The sequence below is a fragment of the Musa acuminata genome, chromosome BXJ1-8 (assembly GCF_036884655.1).
Source record: "Musa acuminata AAA Group cultivar baxijiao chromosome BXJ1-8, Cavendish_Baxijiao_AAA, whole genome shotgun sequence".
Classification (NCBI taxonomy): domain Eukaryota; kingdom Viridiplantae; phylum Streptophyta; class Magnoliopsida; order Zingiberales; family Musaceae; genus Musa; species Musa acuminata.
In genome coordinates, this window is record NC_088334.1 from 7,662,762 (window position 1) to 7,683,261 (window position 20,500).

The 20,500-nt window shown below is 40.8% G+C and overlaps 2 protein-coding genes and 1 pseudogene across 2 annotated transcripts; 2 read left to right on the forward strand and 1 right to left on the reverse strand.

Annotated features, from left to right (window-relative positions):
* The first annotated feature begins 1,201 nt into the window (after window positions 1-1,201).
* LOC135587358 (COBRA-like protein 7) lies at window positions 1,202-2,201 on the forward strand (annotated as a pseudogene).
* A 134-nt stretch (window positions 2,202-2,335) lies between these two features.
* Window positions 2,336-8,248, forward strand: LOC103993347 (protein DEHYDRATION-INDUCED 19 homolog 2). The gene is made up of 5 exons (XM_009413375.3): window positions 2,336-2,639; window positions 2,743-2,888; window positions 4,588-4,665; window positions 4,829-5,097; window positions 7,815-8,248. Exons 1-5 carry the CDS (start codon window positions 2,525-2,527, stop codon window positions 7,915-7,917), a joined length of 711 nt encoding a protein of 236 aa, XP_009411650.2. The 5' UTR covers window positions 2,336-2,524; the 3' UTR covers window positions 7,918-8,248.
* Window positions 8,249-11,961: 3,713 nt separating this feature from the next.
* LOC135587360 (probable protein phosphatase 2C 33) lies at window positions 11,962-19,770 on the reverse strand. The gene is made up of 7 exons (XM_065078667.1): window positions 19,001-19,770; window positions 18,748-18,919; window positions 18,441-18,658; window positions 18,240-18,347; window positions 18,036-18,161; window positions 17,692-17,918; window positions 11,962-12,392 (listed from the first exon to the last, which is right to left on the reverse strand). Exons 1-7 carry the CDS (start codon window positions 19,217-19,219, stop codon window positions 12,173-12,175), a joined length of 1,290 nt encoding a protein of 429 aa, XP_064934739.1. The 5' UTR covers window positions 19,220-19,770; the 3' UTR covers window positions 11,962-12,172.
* Between the last annotated feature and the right edge of the window lie 730 nt (window positions 19,771-20,500).

A 20,500-nucleotide genomic window follows, 5' to 3' on the forward strand; every position in this document is an offset into this window, starting at 1 on the left:
AATTATTTACATGAAGGCCTAATTCGTAACTCTCCTCGTGTGACGTGGGAGACCGGTGTGATGTGCATATATACAAAACAATGGATGGGCGCGTCTTAATCAGACTTTGCAACTCGACTCTAAGCCATTGGCACCATCAAAACACTTGTCAATTTCTTGTCCACATCCATCGATTCTTTGTTGTATACTTTTTATCGGATCCGTGATTTCATTGTTGGATACGAATCAGACGGCAAATGTAATAGATTTGGTAATTTTGGTATCCACAGCGGCCCCAAGTTTGATTCAAATGCAGTGAACCAAAGTCTTCCTCCCAAGTGTGCTTCAAGCAACAAAAGCCATCTAATGTGAATATAATTGATATCTAAATCAACCCAACTTGATTTAACATGATGTTTTCGAGGGACGAATAGAATATTTCCTCGATTGTTGTTATGGTCGTGTCTATGCGGTCCAATTCAAAGTTCTTACAATTGAATCGCTCGAGACTCTTACAATTCAAAGTTCTTTCAAGAGGTAAAGTCATTGCTCTCAATTGCAGAACAAGTAAACTCACAGTATAAGATAAACAATACAAAGTCCACAAGCACCTCAACAAGCCATTACGTCCAATGCCATTCTCCTCCTGCTTCCCTTACATTAGATCACAACAATCCGTGTTCCTCGACTCCTTCTCCCTCCTCGTCCTGCGCGTGTTGTCGAGGAGAAGGGTGCGCGCGCGATGATGGGTTGGTGTTGGAAGCCTTCTTTTGCACTTGTTCTTCTTGTCTTTTCGTTGTACGTGGGCGCTTCACTGCCTACGCCGGTGGCCGTCCCGGCACCCTCGCCGCCACCGCCGGACAGCTTCTGCAACGGCGTCTCAATGAATTACACCATCGACCGCCGGGAGAAGATTCATCCCTTCACCGACGACCCGGCGGAGCAGCCTTACACCTTCTGCGCCACCTCCGTGATCCTCAACAACGGCACGACCGTCTCCGTCGGCGGTGGCACCCTCACCAACGGCTCTAAACCTGGCCTACACCAGATCGGCGCCAGGATCACCCTCATGTGCACCCTCTTCGGCTCGCTGCTCCCCGCCGTGCCCCTCCGGAGTTCCTCGCCCTCGACAACCCCTCCTACATCTGCGAGCACTCCACACTGAACAGCAAGTCCCGTGCCGTTCATACCTGCTGCCTCCTCGACCCCGACTTCGTCCCCAACATGACCAATTCCACCAGCTTCCTCCCGCGCGACTCCGGCGACATCACCATCGCCTACGACGTCATCCAGTCCTACACCAGCAGCTACCTCGCCCAAGTCACCATCGAGAACCGCAACCCCCTCGGCCGCCTTGACCACTGGCAGCTCTCCTGGGAGTGGGAGCGCCACGAGTTCATCCACTCCATGAAGGGCGCCTATCCCGCCGTCATCGACGCTTCCGACTGCATCTTCGGCAGGCAGGGCCAGTTCTACACGGACAGCCTCGACTTCTCCAAGGCGCTCAGCTGCAAGAGGAAGCCCACCATCGTGGACCTCCCCTCGTGGCGGTTCAACGACACCGACCTCGGCGGCATCCCCCACTGCTGTCGCAATGGCACCATCCTGTCGCCGGAGATGGACCTCGAGAAGTTCGTCTCCTCCTTCCAGCTCCAGGTGTCCAAGATACCCCGCGACCTCAACCGCTCCATCCTCTTTCCCCCCGGTCAACTGGAGCATCTCTGGCACGCTCAAGCCGGTCTACCGGTGCGGCCGGCCCATCCGCGTCAGCCCCTCGGCGTTCCTCGACCCGAGCGGCCTCTTCTCCAACAACCAGGCGCTCGCGAGCTGGCAGGCGGTCTGCAACATCTCCCGCCTCAGGGCGTTCCCCGGACTTACCACTGTCTCTATGGCCCGGCTCCTGATTGCTTCGGCTCTTGTGCTCTTCGACCAGTTGTAGTCTTATTGCAGGGGTAATCAGCTTTCAGTCCGTCCTAAATGGTTGCTGTCTCACGAGTGACAGCAGATTTCGCGGATTCTCATCTTCGAGGTGGATTCTGACAGAACCTCACGTGCTGCGTCTCGGAACTCCAAACCCCAAACAGCGAAATAATCCATCCCACTCGTTACACGTGTGCCTAGTCCTTGTCTGGGCCCACTTTCTTTTCGCCCGAGCAACACGTCCCACCTCCACAGGTTGTTACGCGAAAAAAAGACTCTCTAGACCTACCCGTCCCAGCTACCTTGACGTACTCGGATGGCCACGCTGGCGGGACCCATTGGAACCTACTTCTCACGATCTGGAAATCGGTACATCACGGGTGTCGTACTTGGATGTCTCGCAATGGCGTTTTGGTTTTTCCACCTCGAGACGACCATGCGATTATTAAGTGCTATCAAACGCCGGTCGGTGGCTTCGCCTTTCCACACCGCAAGCTTGTGTCCGCCTCTTCTGCCTCTTCTGCTTCTTTCCGATCTGTGGGTGGGGCGTCGATTAGGGTTGTCGGTAGAGGAATAATCGGTACCAGGTTCTTCGAGGGGAAACATATTCGGAGGGTGATCGATCATGGACCCCGATGCGTGGAGCCGATTCTCCGCGGCCGCGTCCAAACGTCATCAATCCGCGCCCCAGTCACGATACTCCGATGCGTCTAGGGATCCCAATCTTCGCGGTTGGAGAGGTGGGTGGGTGGATTTCGATTTCGCCGAAGAGGGTTCGTGTGTTCATTGCGCTGTTATTAAGTTCGTTCATTTTTTTGTCTGATCGGCCCTTTCGGTTGGCAGATTTGTATCTCGGGTTCGAGGAGTTCGAAGGAGGAGAAGATGACCCCCGCGCGGAGTTCCCCTGCCCATTCTGCTCTGAGGATTTCGACATCGTCGGACTCTGCTGCCACATCGATGATGAGCACCCTGTGGAGGCTAAGAATGGGGTATTACTTCATTTTCCGATCTGATTAAGGTGTAATAAATAAGAAATATGTCGTTCGTCCTTTCCTGTGTGATATTTGGGTAAAGATTTTGTTTGTGCGTGAGAAGCTTAGTTTTCATTTGGAAATTGTTAGTTGCACGAGTTCGTGTTTTCTTTTGATGCTTTTCCAGGTTATTTTTGTTGTTATCCTGGTAAAGATTCTTCATTTGGTAAACAATTATTTATAGAAAGATGTATTTTGAATCATATCTTTTACCTAATTTTTTTCTTAGATCTCTCTCTTCGTTTGTCGGCATTGGCTGATGCTTCTCTATTATGTTACCACGAGCTTGATTGTTGCCCCAGAAGACATGTAGTGAAACTAGCGCTTTTAATATGCTTATTCCTTAGCACTCATTGGATAACTTTGTTTATTTTCTTAAGATAAGCTTTAAATGAGTTTTGAGTCCTTTTTTATTGTATCTGAATTTGTTTTAAACATCTGATAATGAGCAGTTATTTGATGAATTCATTGGAATAGATAGCTAGATGTCAACACTTTTGTTTATTTTCAAATAATAAATAATGCTTTTGTCAATCTCGTTACCCTTAAACCTTACTGATTACTGTGAATGACACCTAGTTTGGACTGAAATGAGCAGTATCTTTCTTTTTGGCAGTTTTTCATGGTAATGAAAAATCATGTGACAGTCCCTATTTTGAAGAGAGCTTTCTCGTCGTTTCTCTTAAAGGCCCAAATGCCCTTTATACATCATTAGTGCCATTGTTTTTCCTAGCTTGTCCGGATTCATATATAGTTCAAGTCTCTGTTATAAACTGCTTAACTGCACATGTATGGTTACAATGCTATCATTCACAGTTGTGTTGTGTGTGAATATAAATAATTAAGTGCATTCGTTATAGGACTATAACCTTTGATATCCATTTATATACAGTTTAAAAAGAGCATTTTGTGAATAAAGGAATGAATTTTAACTCCTTCAAACCAGGGGCTGGTCATGAGATTGTTGTTCATCATGGACTGGGAATCACAGGACAGTTAAAGTCAAGGGCCATTCCATAATTTCCTATACTTCTGATTAATTATCCTGAAGAATGAATATGGTTGTTTTTTTTTTTTCCATTTTGCTTGTACGAATTATAGTTTGTCTTAGTGAACTAAACTAGAGAATATAAGTAGTTCAAAGAGGGATGCCTACCCTAGTTCTTTTATTTTGAACTCCTGAAGTATATATGGATATGTTTTAATTATGGAAAAGGCAGTACTGGATCTTAAATCTCTAACATATTAAATTCAAGGGTGTTTCAAATCTAGTAGGATGGTGCAACTTTTTTAGTTTGAGCAAACATGATAAGTTACTGGCAAAGAACTATCGAAACTAACAATTTTCGGCACCTTGAACAAGTCACTCAATGCTAATAGCTTAAGGAAGGAGAAGGAGAATGCAGATTTACCAAGAAGTCGGGATAAGCATTGTTGTTATGGTTTTTTCTTTTTTCTTTTTCCCTTTTATTGTTTCGTATAGCAGAAGGAGAATTTCTCCTATCATAGTGCACAATTCTCTTTTATTTCATCGGATTTCTAATGCATGTGGAACAGTGATGAGAGCAGAGTAGGCAGCTTTTTGTTGTTTCTGTCTGGGTGCACATTGAATGGTCACTTGCTATGTTAAAGAATTGGGATGTGTTACCTTTTGCAGGTATGTCCTGTTTGTGCAGCCAGGGTTGGGTTTGACTTGGTTAGACACTTAACAACGCAACATGGGAGCTTTTTCAAGATATCCTTTTTATTCTCTGCTTGATGTTAACCATTTTTTAAAGCTTGAGTTGATAACACTTTATTTGAACAAATTGGAAAAGTCCAAGGTTCTTTTATTTTATTCCTAAAACGATCACAATTTATATTCAGCTCAAAGTTTGGATTCCTTAATTGTGACTTACATGCAACGAAGGAGGAAATACCGCAAAGGATCATCTGTTTCTCGTACCATGCTTTCTCTGTTGAGAAAAGACCTAAGAGAAGGCAATCTGCAAGCCCTCCTAGGAGGATCTTCCTACATTGCTCCTCCTCCTATGGCAGCACCTGATCCATTTATATCATCTCTAATATACACATTGCCTTTGGATGAATCTTCCAAAGATACACAATCAGATTCACTAGATGAAGGAAACATTGTCAGCAAGAATTCAGAGGAGAAAGTGGTTGAGAGGTATGATATTTATTTTATTTTACAATAACATGAGATCTGACATACACATGATGTTAAAATACTGCATCATGAATTTTCTGCAATTTCTACCTTATATTAGCTCATTCAATTTACCTTGTTAAGTTTGCTTTGAAAATTTTGGTTACAAATACTCATTATGCAGTCATAAATACTATGATTTGTTTTCACCCTTATTTACTCAATTTGATTGCAGGCTAAACCCAACCTAAACTAGGATCCTGTACATTTTAAAGTCCAAAAACTAATCTAAATGAGAGTTTGCTGACTCCCTATATGGGGTCTTACTGAATGCACTAAGTTCAATTCACAGATTCTGAATATTGCTTTAACTTCTGCAATTTTGTTACTATCCAGAAGCATTTCTAAAGGGCCTACTTTTCTGAAGGGAATACTTAAGTGGCTGATTACTTGAATAAGTTTTGAAGCATGCACTCGAACCATAACTCTAGATCTATGCCACTATATTATTGAAAAAAAATCAATATTGGAAATCACTAATATTTTAGATGGATGGGTTTGATGTCTTGAAGATCATTTAGGAAGATTGTGGAGATGTGTTGAGATGGATTCCTTCTTCTTTAGATCATTTTACAACTTCTATAGGGCTTTGATGTATATAGTATAATCATTTGGCAGTCAGTGGTTTGAAAGAATATTAACATGATGTATCCATCTTAGCTGAAGAGATCCTAAAGAAGAACCAATGAATTTTTTCTAATGATGTCAATTGTGCTGATTGGTGGCAACAGAGTGCCTTTTATGAAATTGTTCTTTTCTTCTTTGCAAAAGATGGTAAAGAACATCCTAGAGTGGTTCTACATGTTTGATGAAAATGGACATCTGAAGTTATATATGGGGCACTTAGAGAACAAGAAGAATCCAAATAAATTTAGACTTGTGACATGGTGGTTGTGGCTATTACTTGGTATTGTGAAGAAAGAGGAATTCAGGAGTGTTATTGGACCAATGAGTTACAAATAAGAAAGTCATAGATATGCTAGTTTATCTTAGACATTCGAGACCAGTGATCAATGGAAAGCGATTATTATATGAGCTTGTTATGACATCTTTTTGGCTTCTGAATTTCTCCTACACTTGTTGGCTCGTAGACCTAAAAGCCTTTACTAGAAACTTTAAATATAAATTTAGATTCTCATGATTTAGCTAACAACATTGCTTTGTACAGAGCTCAATGGCAATAAACGATCCATATAGTCATCTTAAAATACTTGGGATATTACAGTGTTTTTGTTGTTGCAATTCTAGCCAAAGTTGAGCAACTTAAAGATTTTATAGGAGTCTTGATCTTTAGGAAAGTGTAGGCCAATTCCACTTATTTTCTTTTCATGGAGAGTTCTAACTGGAGCGAGCTAGCCTACTAATAAGAAAGTGTTTGGTTGGTTATAAATAGTGTGATAGATTTTTTTTCACATTTCTTTGTAGAAAAATTCTATTGACCCCCAGTTTTCAGTTTTTCTTTAATTATGCTTCTCTCTCTCTCTCTCTCTCTCTCTCTCTCTCTCTCTCTCTTATGTTTGAAGACACAGTAAGTAACTGTTCCTTTTTATTTATTTTTTTTATAAAAAACGACGTAAAACTAATTGGGTTTGATACTTGAATAACACTAAGCCTTCACGGTGACAAGATTAGATCGTGAACTATAAGAGGATATGGTGCCTGTTTTTTTAACTAAATGCTACCAGTGGGAAAGCAATATTAGTCAAGAAGAAGAATTAATTAGGTGTACATGTCATGCTCCAAAACATATTTCTACTTCAGCATATATTATTTCTTTATTTCAGTCTTTATTTATTTATGCACTTACTCTCAGAACATCTCATGAGACTGATCAAATTCAAGTTTGCCTAATGTTAATCTTGTGGTCCAAATGTGTTAATGCATGTGAAGATGTCACTGAAGCCTTTATTTAGTTGTCTCCCAACTATATTTACCATCCTCAAATATATATTTTTTCATCTCTGTTTTGTCGATTGTGTATGATGAACATTACAACACTGACAAAGTGACAATGAATAACAAATACGAAGGTGTCAGCAGATAGCAAATACAGTCTGTTTCATAGCTGTATTGTAGGTTTTCTTTTATCTTTCGTCTGTCTTAGGCCTTCTCCTTCCCTTCGAGGTTTCCAAATTGCCTAGAATTGGGCAAACAAGACCCATTACGACTGAGTTTTTGTTGCATTTATCTGATGCCAACCAACTTACTTGCTGTTAGCTTATTAAATTGCCAAAAGCAACTTGGTTTTATACAACACTAATATGGTTTAGCCATGTCATATTGGCAATGGTCATATCACAAACTATGATTAAACGGCTTCCACAATTGCTGAGGTTTCATGTTCTGGATTTCGGTGCGGCCTTCAGTTTGCTGATTTTCTTGAACTCTTCATTTTATGTTCCACAATTGCTGTTTTCTCCTCACGTTCACTTAAAATGTCTGAAAAGATTTTGCATCCATACAGATTCTTACTGCAAGTTCACCCTCTCAACATACGATGGATGCATTTAGTTTCTTAGAGTGGTTTGTTGGAATAGCGGACCTCGAGATCCGCTTGTGGTTTTATTTGTTAAAATGAAACAAACAAAGACGTGCCCTTTGGCTTTATTTGGCACTTGGTTTGGTAAATGTTATGTTCCCAGTAAATTTAATTTAACCTGTGTGATTTATACCTCCAGGATTGAACCATCTCTCTCTGACAAGGACCAGATGGAGAGATCTCGAAGGAGCCAATTCGTACAAGGGCTTGTGCTTTCCACAATCTTCGACGACACATTGTGAGCCATGTCCAATGGTTGCCGTAATGCTGGAGGATAACATGAGCGCATCGGCGGTTTCATTATTCTTGTTCTTCAAGTGGTCATTCCTTGGTATATAATTAGAAACCGTATGTTTAAATTGGTATTACTAGAGAGAGAGAGAGAGAGAGAGAGAGAAGCATAAATTGTGTTCTGGATGTAACGTTAGTACTATTATCCCTAAAAAGACATGTTCCTCACAGTGAATGTTCAAACTATCACGCAACACTTGTTCATGTGAGGGTGAACTCATCCTTTCGTACAGGAGATGAGATGTGAGAGCATATTATTTAATTGAGTTCATATTTTATATATATCAATTGCATTAGGAATCTTAAAATATGAAAGTTCTGTGTCTACAGTAGCATTCTTCTGAGTTTATATTCATTTTAATCAACGTACTCGGTATTGTTTTCTTGTTCTTTATTATAACTTATTTTAACATATTTATGTTCCACAAGTAGTTTTTTTTTATCGATAGAAAGATTATAATTTTCATGCATAGACATCATGTTATAGGGCTCGTGTTAATTTTATCATTTTATTTGTCGGACTCCCTTAAGATAATATTAGCTTTGAAGCTAACTCTCCAATCGATCTGATTATATCTCTATATGATCAAGTTCTTCTTATGAGACTAATTGGTACTTGTACTTAAAATTCTTCCTTAGTGATATGCAATTTCCATATGCAAGACTATCATCTGATTTGAAATTTGAGGCACGTATGGAAGGCTTATCTCTGCGGTATCATGAAATTCACTCCTTGAATTTATTATCCTTTTTGTTGTCGTGTTATATTGCTTCGAATTATTCCATCACGATCCATTGCACCATGTCGCCTCCTAGTGATATCTTTATTGTATTCTGATCTTTATGAGATGAATTCTGCAATCTCACAATATGTGGCTTTTGCTGGCACACTTTGGAAATCAACTTTTGTCCACCCGCTCTCAGGTCACACTAAACGAAATGCAATTCTAGGACAATTAGTCATCTAATAGCTCTCATAGTCCACCAACTTTGCTGAAATTGGTGTGTCATTATCTAGATCTCATTTTTTCAAGAATACACACTTCTGCATCTTCTTGCCCCGTATCAAGGTCTTTTGATCCTAACATCGTCTCTGCAAGTTGAACACCTTAGTTCTTCTGTCAAATACTTTATCGAGATAAGGTATATATGCTTTAAAGTTACCTTCTACTTTGATACAATGTAAGATGAGTCTGCCACATCCGAATGAGAGACCCATAGAATGACATGATCTCGCTCTTGTCTTTGTAAGAGTTCATATCCTTGATCTTTGTCCAATGAAAGCTTTATGACTCAGCTCAATATTTCATCTTCTATGTCAACTCTTTTCATGCGACTTGGGCACTTCGCCAAGTTCTACTCAAGTTGTTCTACTCCCCGGTTTACATTGAATAGATGGTGACCCTTGTGCCAACCATCCATGGGTCAACTGTTCGAGTCCAATCTCCACATTGACTCTAAGTGTGTCTTGGTTTAGTGTTGCTTTGGGTTGCTCGACCACTTAATATCACAATGCGTTTACCAATGTATTACCTTGTGCGATATCATGTGGTGATTCCTTGTTGCTCACTCAATCCGTTGAGCTTTGTAGAGTTATTGTCTTGAGGTACCTTTTCTTAACAAGTGTAGCCCGTTGTACATGATTTTCCATTTGGAGAATTGAGACTTAACCCTATTGGATATTTGTCCCGTTAGAGCAACTTTCCTCTCCGCATCCTTCCTTTAGAAGTTTCGTAGATCATAATCTCCTTGGACTATTTCATCTACACTATTTTGCTCCCGTTAAACACTTGCTAGATTACAACTCTTCACCAATATAGCTCCTGATATACCCCTCAAAGCCTAGCAACATGTTGAACTTACTTCACACTTCAGCCTCTTATGGACATATCCTTTTAATGCTAAAAAAAAAGTTTCAATGCTCCATAGCATCGAGTTTCGATCATCATGGGATGGCCATAAATAGTCTATCGTCCGCATATAAGCCCTTGCATGAGTACCGAATTATTCGAGTTAACAATTTTTCTCACCTCTATGAGTTTTGCATAACTCTTTTGGTCGTCGAGCAACCCACCCTCCTTGTACTATCTTATCCTTTGCTAACCATTACACTTGCCTTGAGAACCATTAAGTTTGGTTACCAACGTTGAGCCGTAACTTGAACTCAGTTATCCTAACTTTTGTGCACTATACATTCTTCCCAACTTGTTTGTCGTCGTGGTACCTCTTACGTGAATGGTTGGTCATTCATCTGAATGCTAATCTTGAATACTTGCTCCTTTGAGCGACTCCTTTCCCTACTGTCACGAACGGTCGTCGCACACCTACAACAACTTCGTGCAACGAACCATTCGTCACTTTTGCATGCTTGTACAGAGATATGACAGCATGTTTTACCTTGGTTTTGTGTGTTTTTGCTTAGAAAATATAAGCAACGATAGTTCGTAGCACTGTAGTACGATCGCTCGTTGCGCCAAGCTGAACTGTCCCAAAATGGCTCTGTTTTCATACAGCTTGTTTTCTGCACACTACAGCTGCACGTAAAATGTCAGCCTTCTCAACACCCTGGAACCCTCCTGGGTGGCATAGGGCTGGATGGGGCTTCGGTATATTGTCGGGCATTGAAAAATCTTCACAAGTTCGCACATTAACTTGACAGGAACTTGCCTTCGTGCCCGGTGAGTAGTTGTTTGTGGACTTGCAACTGTTCATTCTACCTTCTAAAGTCCTTGTTTTCTCATTCCTCTCTTTTCTCTCTTGCACTCAAGGTGCTTACTGAATTGTTTGTAAAGCTTCCATCTTCGCGAGACGTCAGGACTTATCCATTGCTCATTTTCAATCTAATCGACTTTCCGTTTTACAAGTCCTTCGGGACCTGTACGAGGTTGCAACTAGGCTGAACATTTGTAGATGCATATGTCGCAAGGGCACCTCATGACTTAGGCAATCTCAGCTAAGTCCGAGGAGTTGGCGCACTGGTGCTTTACGACTTAGGCAACTTCAGCTAAGTTTGTGACTTTGCCGCAAGGGTACCTCACGACTTAGACAATTTCAACTAAGCCCGTGACACTACGTCTCAGTGCTTATTTTCTTCAAACGGTCGCGTGTGCCAACTGCCATCAACGTAGCCCCGCTAGGTCTCCCACATTTATAAGTTAAGTGTTTCTATATTTATCCCACTCTGATACCATCGGTCATGAACTTAACTGGTTTTACTTAAATCGTACGACACACTTATGTATCCGTTTGCAACAGATCAACCTCCCCGAAACCTCTTATGATTCTTGAAGAACAATCATTTCAATAAATACTTGAGAGGCAAAAGATGCAAAGTGATTTGCCATGATAAAGAAATCCCCATAAGTACTCATATAATATTACCATAGAACAAAACAGTGAACCAACCAACCCTAGATACTAGCCAGATATCCATTCAACCATATGCCACCCGAATAACTCTTGGGCTTGTGCTGATGGACACTTTGCAGAGCTAAAATACTTTCAAAATATACTTTCAAAATAAGTCTGGATAATTTATTTCTAAACAGTTTTATCTCTATACGAAATAATTATAAAAGTCAACCAATTATAAAAGCCTACTGCAAGTCCTCTTTATATCATATAAAGCATGAAGAATGACAAGATTATATTTACAACTGTACCAATGACAAGATCATGCTCCATATCATTGTATTGACTTAATAATTAAACACTATGAACTCTTTCAATTTATGTAGGATGAACTATATGGGTCTTTTCACGACTTGCAATATTCCAACTATCCAAGATCAGCAAACAAATGGAGAAAGATATCAATTCTATCAGAACTGCAGAGTGTAGGCACCAAAATTACATGCATCGCATCATTCCTCATGCGACTCATCAACAACAGCTTTCCACCAAATTACTATATATTTCTGCATAAAGTATGTCATCTGTGATCTTTTGATTCAGTATTGCATGAACCAAAATGCTTTTTGCCTGAGGCTTCCAAGTAGATAAATGAAGCTATTTCTTGAGCAATATCACTAGTTCACCAACAGTGGTTCATACAACTTCCACACCTGGTTAGTAATCAAACTATCACAATGTGAGATAGCACCGCAGTTAGTTCACCAAACAACAATCAGGAAACCACCTCGGAACATTAGCCAACAGTTTATTCACCTTAACCCTCTTTACATTTGAACACATTCCATCAGTATTTCACCTGGACATAGATGAATCACTGGGCCGTTTCCCCTCCATGGCATCCTTCTTCCTCCGGCAGTCAACGCAAAGATATGGACCCTCCTGTTGCTTCGATGGTGGGGAGAAGAGATCACCTGAATTAACGAATAAATCATCATCTGGAACTTGGTCAGTTTGGCAGATTGCGCATCTTAGAAGCCCTGTGTTCTCCCTTGATGAGAAACTTTTTCCCAGCCTGCATTCCCCTTGTCACAGTTAGATTGTTTTCTATGAGAAAATTTTCAACTATAATGAAAGAAGAAAAAATGTAAACATGTGTGGGCATGTCAGTGATGGTAATACTGGTTGAACCTCCAACCTTATGGTTGAATAATCTTATCACTCAGGAAAGGGACCATCAGTTCTTGTTAAGACGAAACGAGCAAAAAGGATTAAAATTCATAAGGCTATAGATGTTCATAGCAAACTAGGATCCATCCATACTTGTACATCTTCGAACACATCAGTGTATTGCAAAGATCTAGGTATCACCCATCACCAACAGTTACACTCGGCAGGCAATGCAGAAAGAATTTTCATGTTCTTACAATCATAACCAGTGTATTGTATAGCAAATGAATTCAAAGCCAAATAACTTGGAATGTTTGATTCCGAGGAAGTGGTACCATGGGAAGTGCAGTTCCTAAGTCAAGTGCACACTGAACATGTTTCAAATGAAGTTGCACCAGGATTTGAGGAAGTCAAGTCCTGAGAGGGCAAAAGGGCAGATTTGACTTCCAAGATAGAGGGGAGTTGCCTACGACAACTTCTGAGAAGTGAACACAGTGAAATTTTAACCCTTACTACACTTCCCTGCAACTGTAGCACAGCCTTAGCTAACCGAAAAAAAGAATATGAACCACACCTAGAAGCAAACAGAACTAAGACGTTGAAAGATCATGCATGATCTGTTATGAATCATAACGGTTGATCAATCCCTCCTCTGCATCAAAATTTTCATGTCTGCTCAGTTTCACAAACACAAGGAACTTCATATCATATCAAGGCCCTTGACATATGTGGCAACTGGCAACCATCCATCACCATATGAAATAGCAACACATAAGACAATTGGACTTTCGGTCTTATGTTAAAGTTAGATGTCTATATCAAGAAATCAAAGGCTTAAATAATGAAGAATGTTGGATTCACATCTTTCACTTATCTTATTCTATTTTAGCTTAACTAATTATCAAAATATGTAGAGTAGCCATGGTTACAGCTCACCTATAACCAAAGAACTCCAAATAACAGCTGATAATCAACCTCCTTGTAGTCTTAAGACTAACAAAACTTCTGTAGATTGGTCCCAAAACATCTGTTCATATTCCCAGTCTTTTTGAAATGATTATTCCATCTACCTTCTTACAGAATCCAGTTGACCTGCAGAGTAGAAGAAGCTTCTTGATAGGCCAGATTCTCCCTATATGTTGTTCAATTTAGATCCATCAACATGAATACAATGCCAAGAAGTTTACGAACTTCTCAAATTTCATAATTACAAATTGACTTAAATAATAGCTTGATTCCAGAGCACTTCTGGAAATTGAACCAGTGCATATATATATATATATATATATATATATATATATATATATATATATATATATATATATATATATATATATATATATATATATATATATATATATATACATATTCTATGCTTCACCTTTTCACAGATACTATATTGTTTACAGATTACAATTTCAGTATTCACTTTGTACTTCTATTCTAATTGTTTCTTGGCCAGTTTCTACAGAGAAAAGACTGAAACCTATCTTTTTTATCACTAACAATCATTGAGGTGATTAAGGCATTCTACAGAAAATTTGCAGCAAAGTGAAACTGCATTCAGGATGAGCATTGTGTCTTTACATCCTCAAATCCTGAAGGTTGTCATTAACTAAAACCGTAAGCCATAACTAGGATTTATAATGCCCACTTCAAGAATCATTTGCCAAATATTCCTATGACATTAAGGCACCATCAATGGTGCCTGTAAAAGACCAGATAAATATTTACCAATCGATCATAGTTGATAGATGGTAACACATCATTAGAGATGTTGTGTTGTTTCACAATTCTCCAAGGGACATAATGGATCATACTATCATTTCTAGACTGTAATAGAACTATCCTTGTATCCATTGTAAATCTATCCTACTTGTTCCATCTGATGGTGTTCGAGAGGTCTTTACCTGAATCTTCAGATTTATTCTCCACCCTAGCCTCTAATATAACCAAGTTCTCCACAAAGACCTTGGTTTGGGATATTGAGATAATAAAAGGGTTAGCCAAAATTAAACACTCATTTCTCAAATTTACCAAGTAAGTTATACAAAATGGGCACTCAAAGGATTAAAATATCAGTGTAGAATTGATATTGGTCAATGATCAGACTGGTGTGGTACTGTTACCAGTTAGCATATGACACTCGGTACAAGTTGGTATGCAGTCAGACTCAAGGTTAATCATTAAAATATAATGAATAAAATATCAAACCTATAACAGTCAACACCTTAGAATGGCAAAGCATGCTCAAGGTTAACCTTGTGAACCATGCGAACGCAAGCTGGCTAGCACTAGGTTTAAGGATCAGTGACATCCTTTCTAGTAACTCACTTTCCGCCTCCAGCAGCCAAACATACAATCCAACAGATTGAGTGGCAATCACATTGCATTGGCATGCAAGAACACCATCTCCACCAGGCGATGCATCAATTGCCGCCTCAAGTTCAAGGTTCTCAAGTGTCACTACCATTGGATGCTCAGCATACACCTGTGCACCCCCCATTACCTGCTTCAGGTAAATAAATAGCACACCATGGAGTGAGGTGTGTTGCAACATGTGACAAAGTGCCAAGCTAACCAAATTGCAACATGGTAACATGCGACACTTAGGAGTCTTCTTACTGTAACTTGCGCTAGGTGAATGCACCCCTTTTACATCAACAATATCATCAATTTAAGTCTTTCACTTGAGTTTGTACAATCAAATTATAGGTGTTTAGTCTAAATGACACAGATCACAGCATTTCTTGGTCTGAGACATCTCAGAAAAGCCTTTTAACATTTTTGAGGTGTGTGCATATAGCTTTGTCTTAGGATTGTTGGATGAGAATATACTATATGCAAATTTGAGATGCAGCGTGTTAGCTATTGACAGAAATACCACTTGACTTAACCCAAATATATATCCAATTATATTAGTACAAAAAGTGTTACTCATGGACAACAAAGTGTCTGAGACCTTAAGGGTTTCATGACATTCCAGCAATGGTTCATATGATTGACCTCTGTGTGAACCTATGAACCAACTTGCAAAATCCTGAAGGCAAAAACATGCCATTTAACAATTCATGTTGGAGGGGAATTACTGTCCTCAAAATTCTACGGTTAGGGAATATATTACTTTCACATATTCATCTTTCATCTTGTTATAGATAACTTGAAATCATATTCTTTTGCAGGGATCAGGTTAAATTAATTAACAATTGAAGATCTATCACCAATGAGTTATCGAGGTTAAGACAATAGTCCTATATCTCGGATATTTCAAGACAATAATCTACACTGCAATTGTCAATTACATAACTGGAATTTTTTTCTAATTGATATGATTTCTGAGTTATTCTTGTTTTTTAATACTGTCAAAACTTTTCCTGTCTACTGGATATAAATTGGTCCCTCAATCTACTAGCATTTCATAAAAGCATCATAGAATAACCTCTGGTTAAGAGACAGCATCTACACCTCAAGCATTGAAAGACAGCAATAACTCCTATGGTGGGTGGAGAACACAAAATTTACAATTTTACCTTTTTCTAGTTGACCTTAGACTTAACCGATCTAACTTCCAACAATGAAATTTTTGATTTTTCAATAATTTGTATCGAGCCCTATCTATTAGCATCAAATATTCCAATATCAGAATTACACACTTTGAATTGACTTAGCAATTAAGGTACAGACTAAATTGACATAGCAGCATAACGTACCTAATTTAATTTGACTCAGCGGCATAGTTAAGGTACATATTTTGAATTGACTTAGCAGAAGCAATGTGAAAATACACATAAAATGGGAAGACTTCCATAGTTCCATCCTGAAAGCAACTAAGCATGACTTGAGGTAAAATAGTTTAGTATGTTTTATTTTAATAGGCACAATCACCATCCTTGTTCCATGAGAAATAGAGATTGAACGAATTATAAACCTTGAACCTAAATTTGAATTTGCAACATTACATAGACAAAAGCCTCTTCTTTTTACAAGTGCTGGTAAAAGTGAAAAACTGAAAAAATGGATGTTCTCATCCTTAATGCATAATTGATTAAACACACTAATGCATTTATCTTAGAAACCTTTCCAAGTAAAACAAGGGTAGGTGACAAGTTTAATAAATCGAGCATAAATCCAATCAAGGGTGTTGTATGAATAAACAACCATGCTAACTATAGGTACTAATGTCTGGTTAACTCAACCAAGATCTGACTGGTTAGAACCCAAAATTCTTGAGAAATCAATAATCATCAGGAGTTGGCAAAAGTATCAGCCAATGTAGAGGCTAGAACCATGACTCAAGAAACAGGGAACCATCCAGAACCAACTAGTGTTCACTGCTTTCAGCCAACTGAATAATTCTAGGTCAACTTTGACTAATTCATATAGGGCTTGTAATACCCAAGCTGGCTTGAGTCCATTGAACTGGACCAGTATCAAGCCGAGTCAGGGCTAAACCATCTAGCCATCGGGCCTCAACCGAGCCAGCTTAATTGAGTCCAATTAAGCTTTTTGAGCTTGATTCACCTTGACTGCGTAACTCTTTTCAACCCAAAAGAGTGGACCATAGATATGTCATAATACATGTTCAAGAATTTATCTTGAGCCACAAGCAGAGCCCTCAAGGAGTTGCCCATTCATCACCTGAACCTCAAACCCTTGTATACCCTTTGTACCACATTTTCAGTACTGATTCTGGCCTGGTTTTGATCAAATTTCATCTGACCCAATTTGATCCACTGCCAATCTGGTTCTTGATTCCTCAAACATTGCTTATTGAAAAGTCAAAGAACCTAAGTTTAAAGGTAAATTTGCCTTCAAATTGATAAAAAAACAAGACATCCACAAATTAAAGAAACAATCTATAAGTTTAAGCAATAAGTTATGAATAAAAGTGATAAAGTTTTAGCAAATAATCTAATGATGGTAATAATATTTGACATGAAGCAATTTAGCAAGAGAACACATTATTCATTTACCATCAAGTTCATGATGTAGATCAAAAAAGATATTTAGTCACATGGACCTATTTGAATGAACACATTTTTCCAGTTTGCCTAAAAAGTTATTATCAAATTGGTTTTCTAAATCTGATCCATCTTTCTTTTCCATTAACAAGCAGCAAATTATGCCTTAATGGAAAAAATCATAACTAATTGAACAAGAAGAATAATGGAGGACCATAGTTAGTAGCACTAGACAAATATTACCTTTCTTCCAGCATAGCTGACCCCTCCTCAAATAATTCCTCCACAGCGCCAACAGAAGAAAGTTTGTTAGGTTTGCCAGCAGCATTCTGTGGCTTCTTCCCAAAGAGTGATCTGAACTTGTTTTGCTGTTTTACTGGTGATGGTAGTGGGAGAGTGTGATCAGATGGAATTACATCAACAACTAGGCAAGTCGTGTCATCTTTCAAGCCACTTGTTCTCAATGCTTCCTAAACCAATTGATCATATATGAAGAACTCTAAATGAGCTAACTATAATCATAAGATGTAATGAGAAAGAAACTGACAAATTACAAACAGTGGCAAGTTATTTATGCTCGTCATCACCTTAACAACGAGCTTTGCAGCAAGTTCTGCAGGAATTCCTCGGCAAGCTTTGGCTGCTAGCTCGGATGAAAGGGCATCCCATATGCCATCAGAAGCAATTATCAAACGTCCTCCAACACTTGAAAGCTGATCATCCGACAAGTTAAAACAAAGTCATTCAAATAACATCAAACACCGCAAATCACCAAGCTTGATGGCCCACACCTTGACTTGCTTCACATGAGGAATCGGGACAATGAACTCGCCCACATCTGTATCCCCGATTGACCTTGAAAGGCATAACCCACCCGGCCAACAGCGAAGCGGTCCAACCTAAGAAGCAGCATGCACATAAATCAGACAATGCAAACAAGACATTAGGATCATGTCATAGCCTTGAACATCAGATATTTTGGCAACCAATACCTCTTTTCCACCGCAAATATTAAGCCTTCCAACCTCTCCTCCACTAGCAGTCACACGTTCCCTCTCCTCAACATTCTCTTCCAGCCTATGATCAACCGTAAGCAATGAGACCACACCGTCTTGCGAATCCAGAATGCACCTCGAGTCACCCACAGATGCAACTGTGACAGTCCACCCATCGACGACAACCAGCGTCGCTGTCGTCCCAGAAGTCTCCCCTGCCAGAACAACAAAAGCTCAGTTTTTCTTCTTTTTTTTCTTCGGTCAAATGTACAAAGTCACCAGCAGCGCGTAAACTAAATTTTGCCTTTGCGCTGGAAATCGATGTCCGTCTTGACAAAACCAGCGACCAGTGCACGCGGAAGGGCTTCAAGCCATTCTTCCCTACCGATTCCCTGAGGGATCGCGCTCATAACGTGCTCCAAAAGGTGCTCTTTTGCGAACACAGCAGCAGAAACACCATTGTGCCCGTCAAAGATCTGTACAGGAAGTGACATCAAACCAAAGGGAACATGAGGAGGAACAAAGGAAACTGAAACCGAATGGTGGATCAGGAGTACCGCGAAGACTGAGAAGGAGGAGGCGGCGTCGCCGGGGACCCGAAGGCAGTCGGGCCTGACAAGGAAGTAGTCCTCCCCTCTCTTGGCGAAGGCGGCGTGCCCGTACTTGATGGCGGGCTTCTCGGACTTGCCCCCGCGAAGCTCGCGGCCGATGAGGGTCGCCAGCGGGACCATGGGCGGTCGCATGCTCGGATCTCGAGGCCGCACCTCAGTAGCCATCGGTGGCGGACGTCGCGGTCCCCTAAAGAACCCTAATCCGTTCCCCTCGCCACAAATCACTCACCTAGCCCCCATTCCCGTCAATCTCCTCCCAAGAACCCACATTACCACCCTCTCATTCCGGTCCAAAGCAAGACTCCAAGCAGAAAAAAAATTTCGAACTTTTGACTAAGAAAACCTTACCAAGAAGAACTGGTTTCGACGATCGGAAAGAGTAATGCGGACCATAAAAATTCGATCTCCGGGATCGAGAAAGGATGGGACTGGGATCAGAGGGACCGAGAAGAGCACGCCCAATTGGGCGAAGAAAACGAGAAAGGGGTAGTCGATCAGGGAGTCTTTCACTGTAGGAACACAACACAGAGCGAGAGAGAGAGAGAGAGAGAGCGCGGAGATGGGGAATAAAAAGGAGATCTTTTTCCTTTTTATCATGGAAAGATGGCTCTGAGGGGAAAGAAGGTGAGGAAAGAGGGGGAATGCATAGGATTGGGACCAAGGAAATTTTTATGTGGTGTTTTCCAGTTGTGCTGCCTATCCCCCACTACTCGCTGCCTAAACTAAAGCCTCTTGATTGGGTTGTGTAGCTGTAGTCCTCTGTGATGCTGCGTATGGAGAGGGAAGGAGGACCACACGGTCATAATGACTTGGGTGCCCCTCTGCCATGGATGAGACTTTTAAGCAGGGGAGATCGGGCATGCTTCCTCTGCGTCAAATGGGTTTGGAGGTCATGAAATCTTCTGCTAACAATGTCTCTACTGGATATTTGTTTGATCAAACCAAATGGTGCGAATACGAACGCAGCTTCGATGAGTGGCGAGAAGGGGCAGATAAGGGAACGCAGCGCCGGGAGGGGCCCGCATGGGCCGGCGCCACCGCACGCGGTTTTGCCGCGTGATGGCCACCCGCGTGGGCCCGACGCTTCCCCCTGCTGTGCCGCGACCATGTGAGGCTGGGCCCCGCGCCGGTCATTGACCCTCCCCCCCGCCCCCGCCCCCGACCCCGTCTCTCGTCGTCTCCATCAGCCGTGCCTTCGACGTCGACGCATGAAAAGGAGAGACAGAGGCAGAAAGAGAAGAAGAAGAAGAAGAAGAAGAGTGGGATTGCAGCTGGCTGTCTTCGGCCTCCTTCCCTTCGCCACCGCGCATGGTCGAGGAATGATGTAGCTTTGCTTCTTCTCCCGCGGAGGTCGGATGGAGGCGATGAGAAGAGAATCTACCGTAAACGTTCCCCGTCCTTCGTGTTATTGCGTGGCAGTGTATTCCATCATCCAAGCTACAGGAA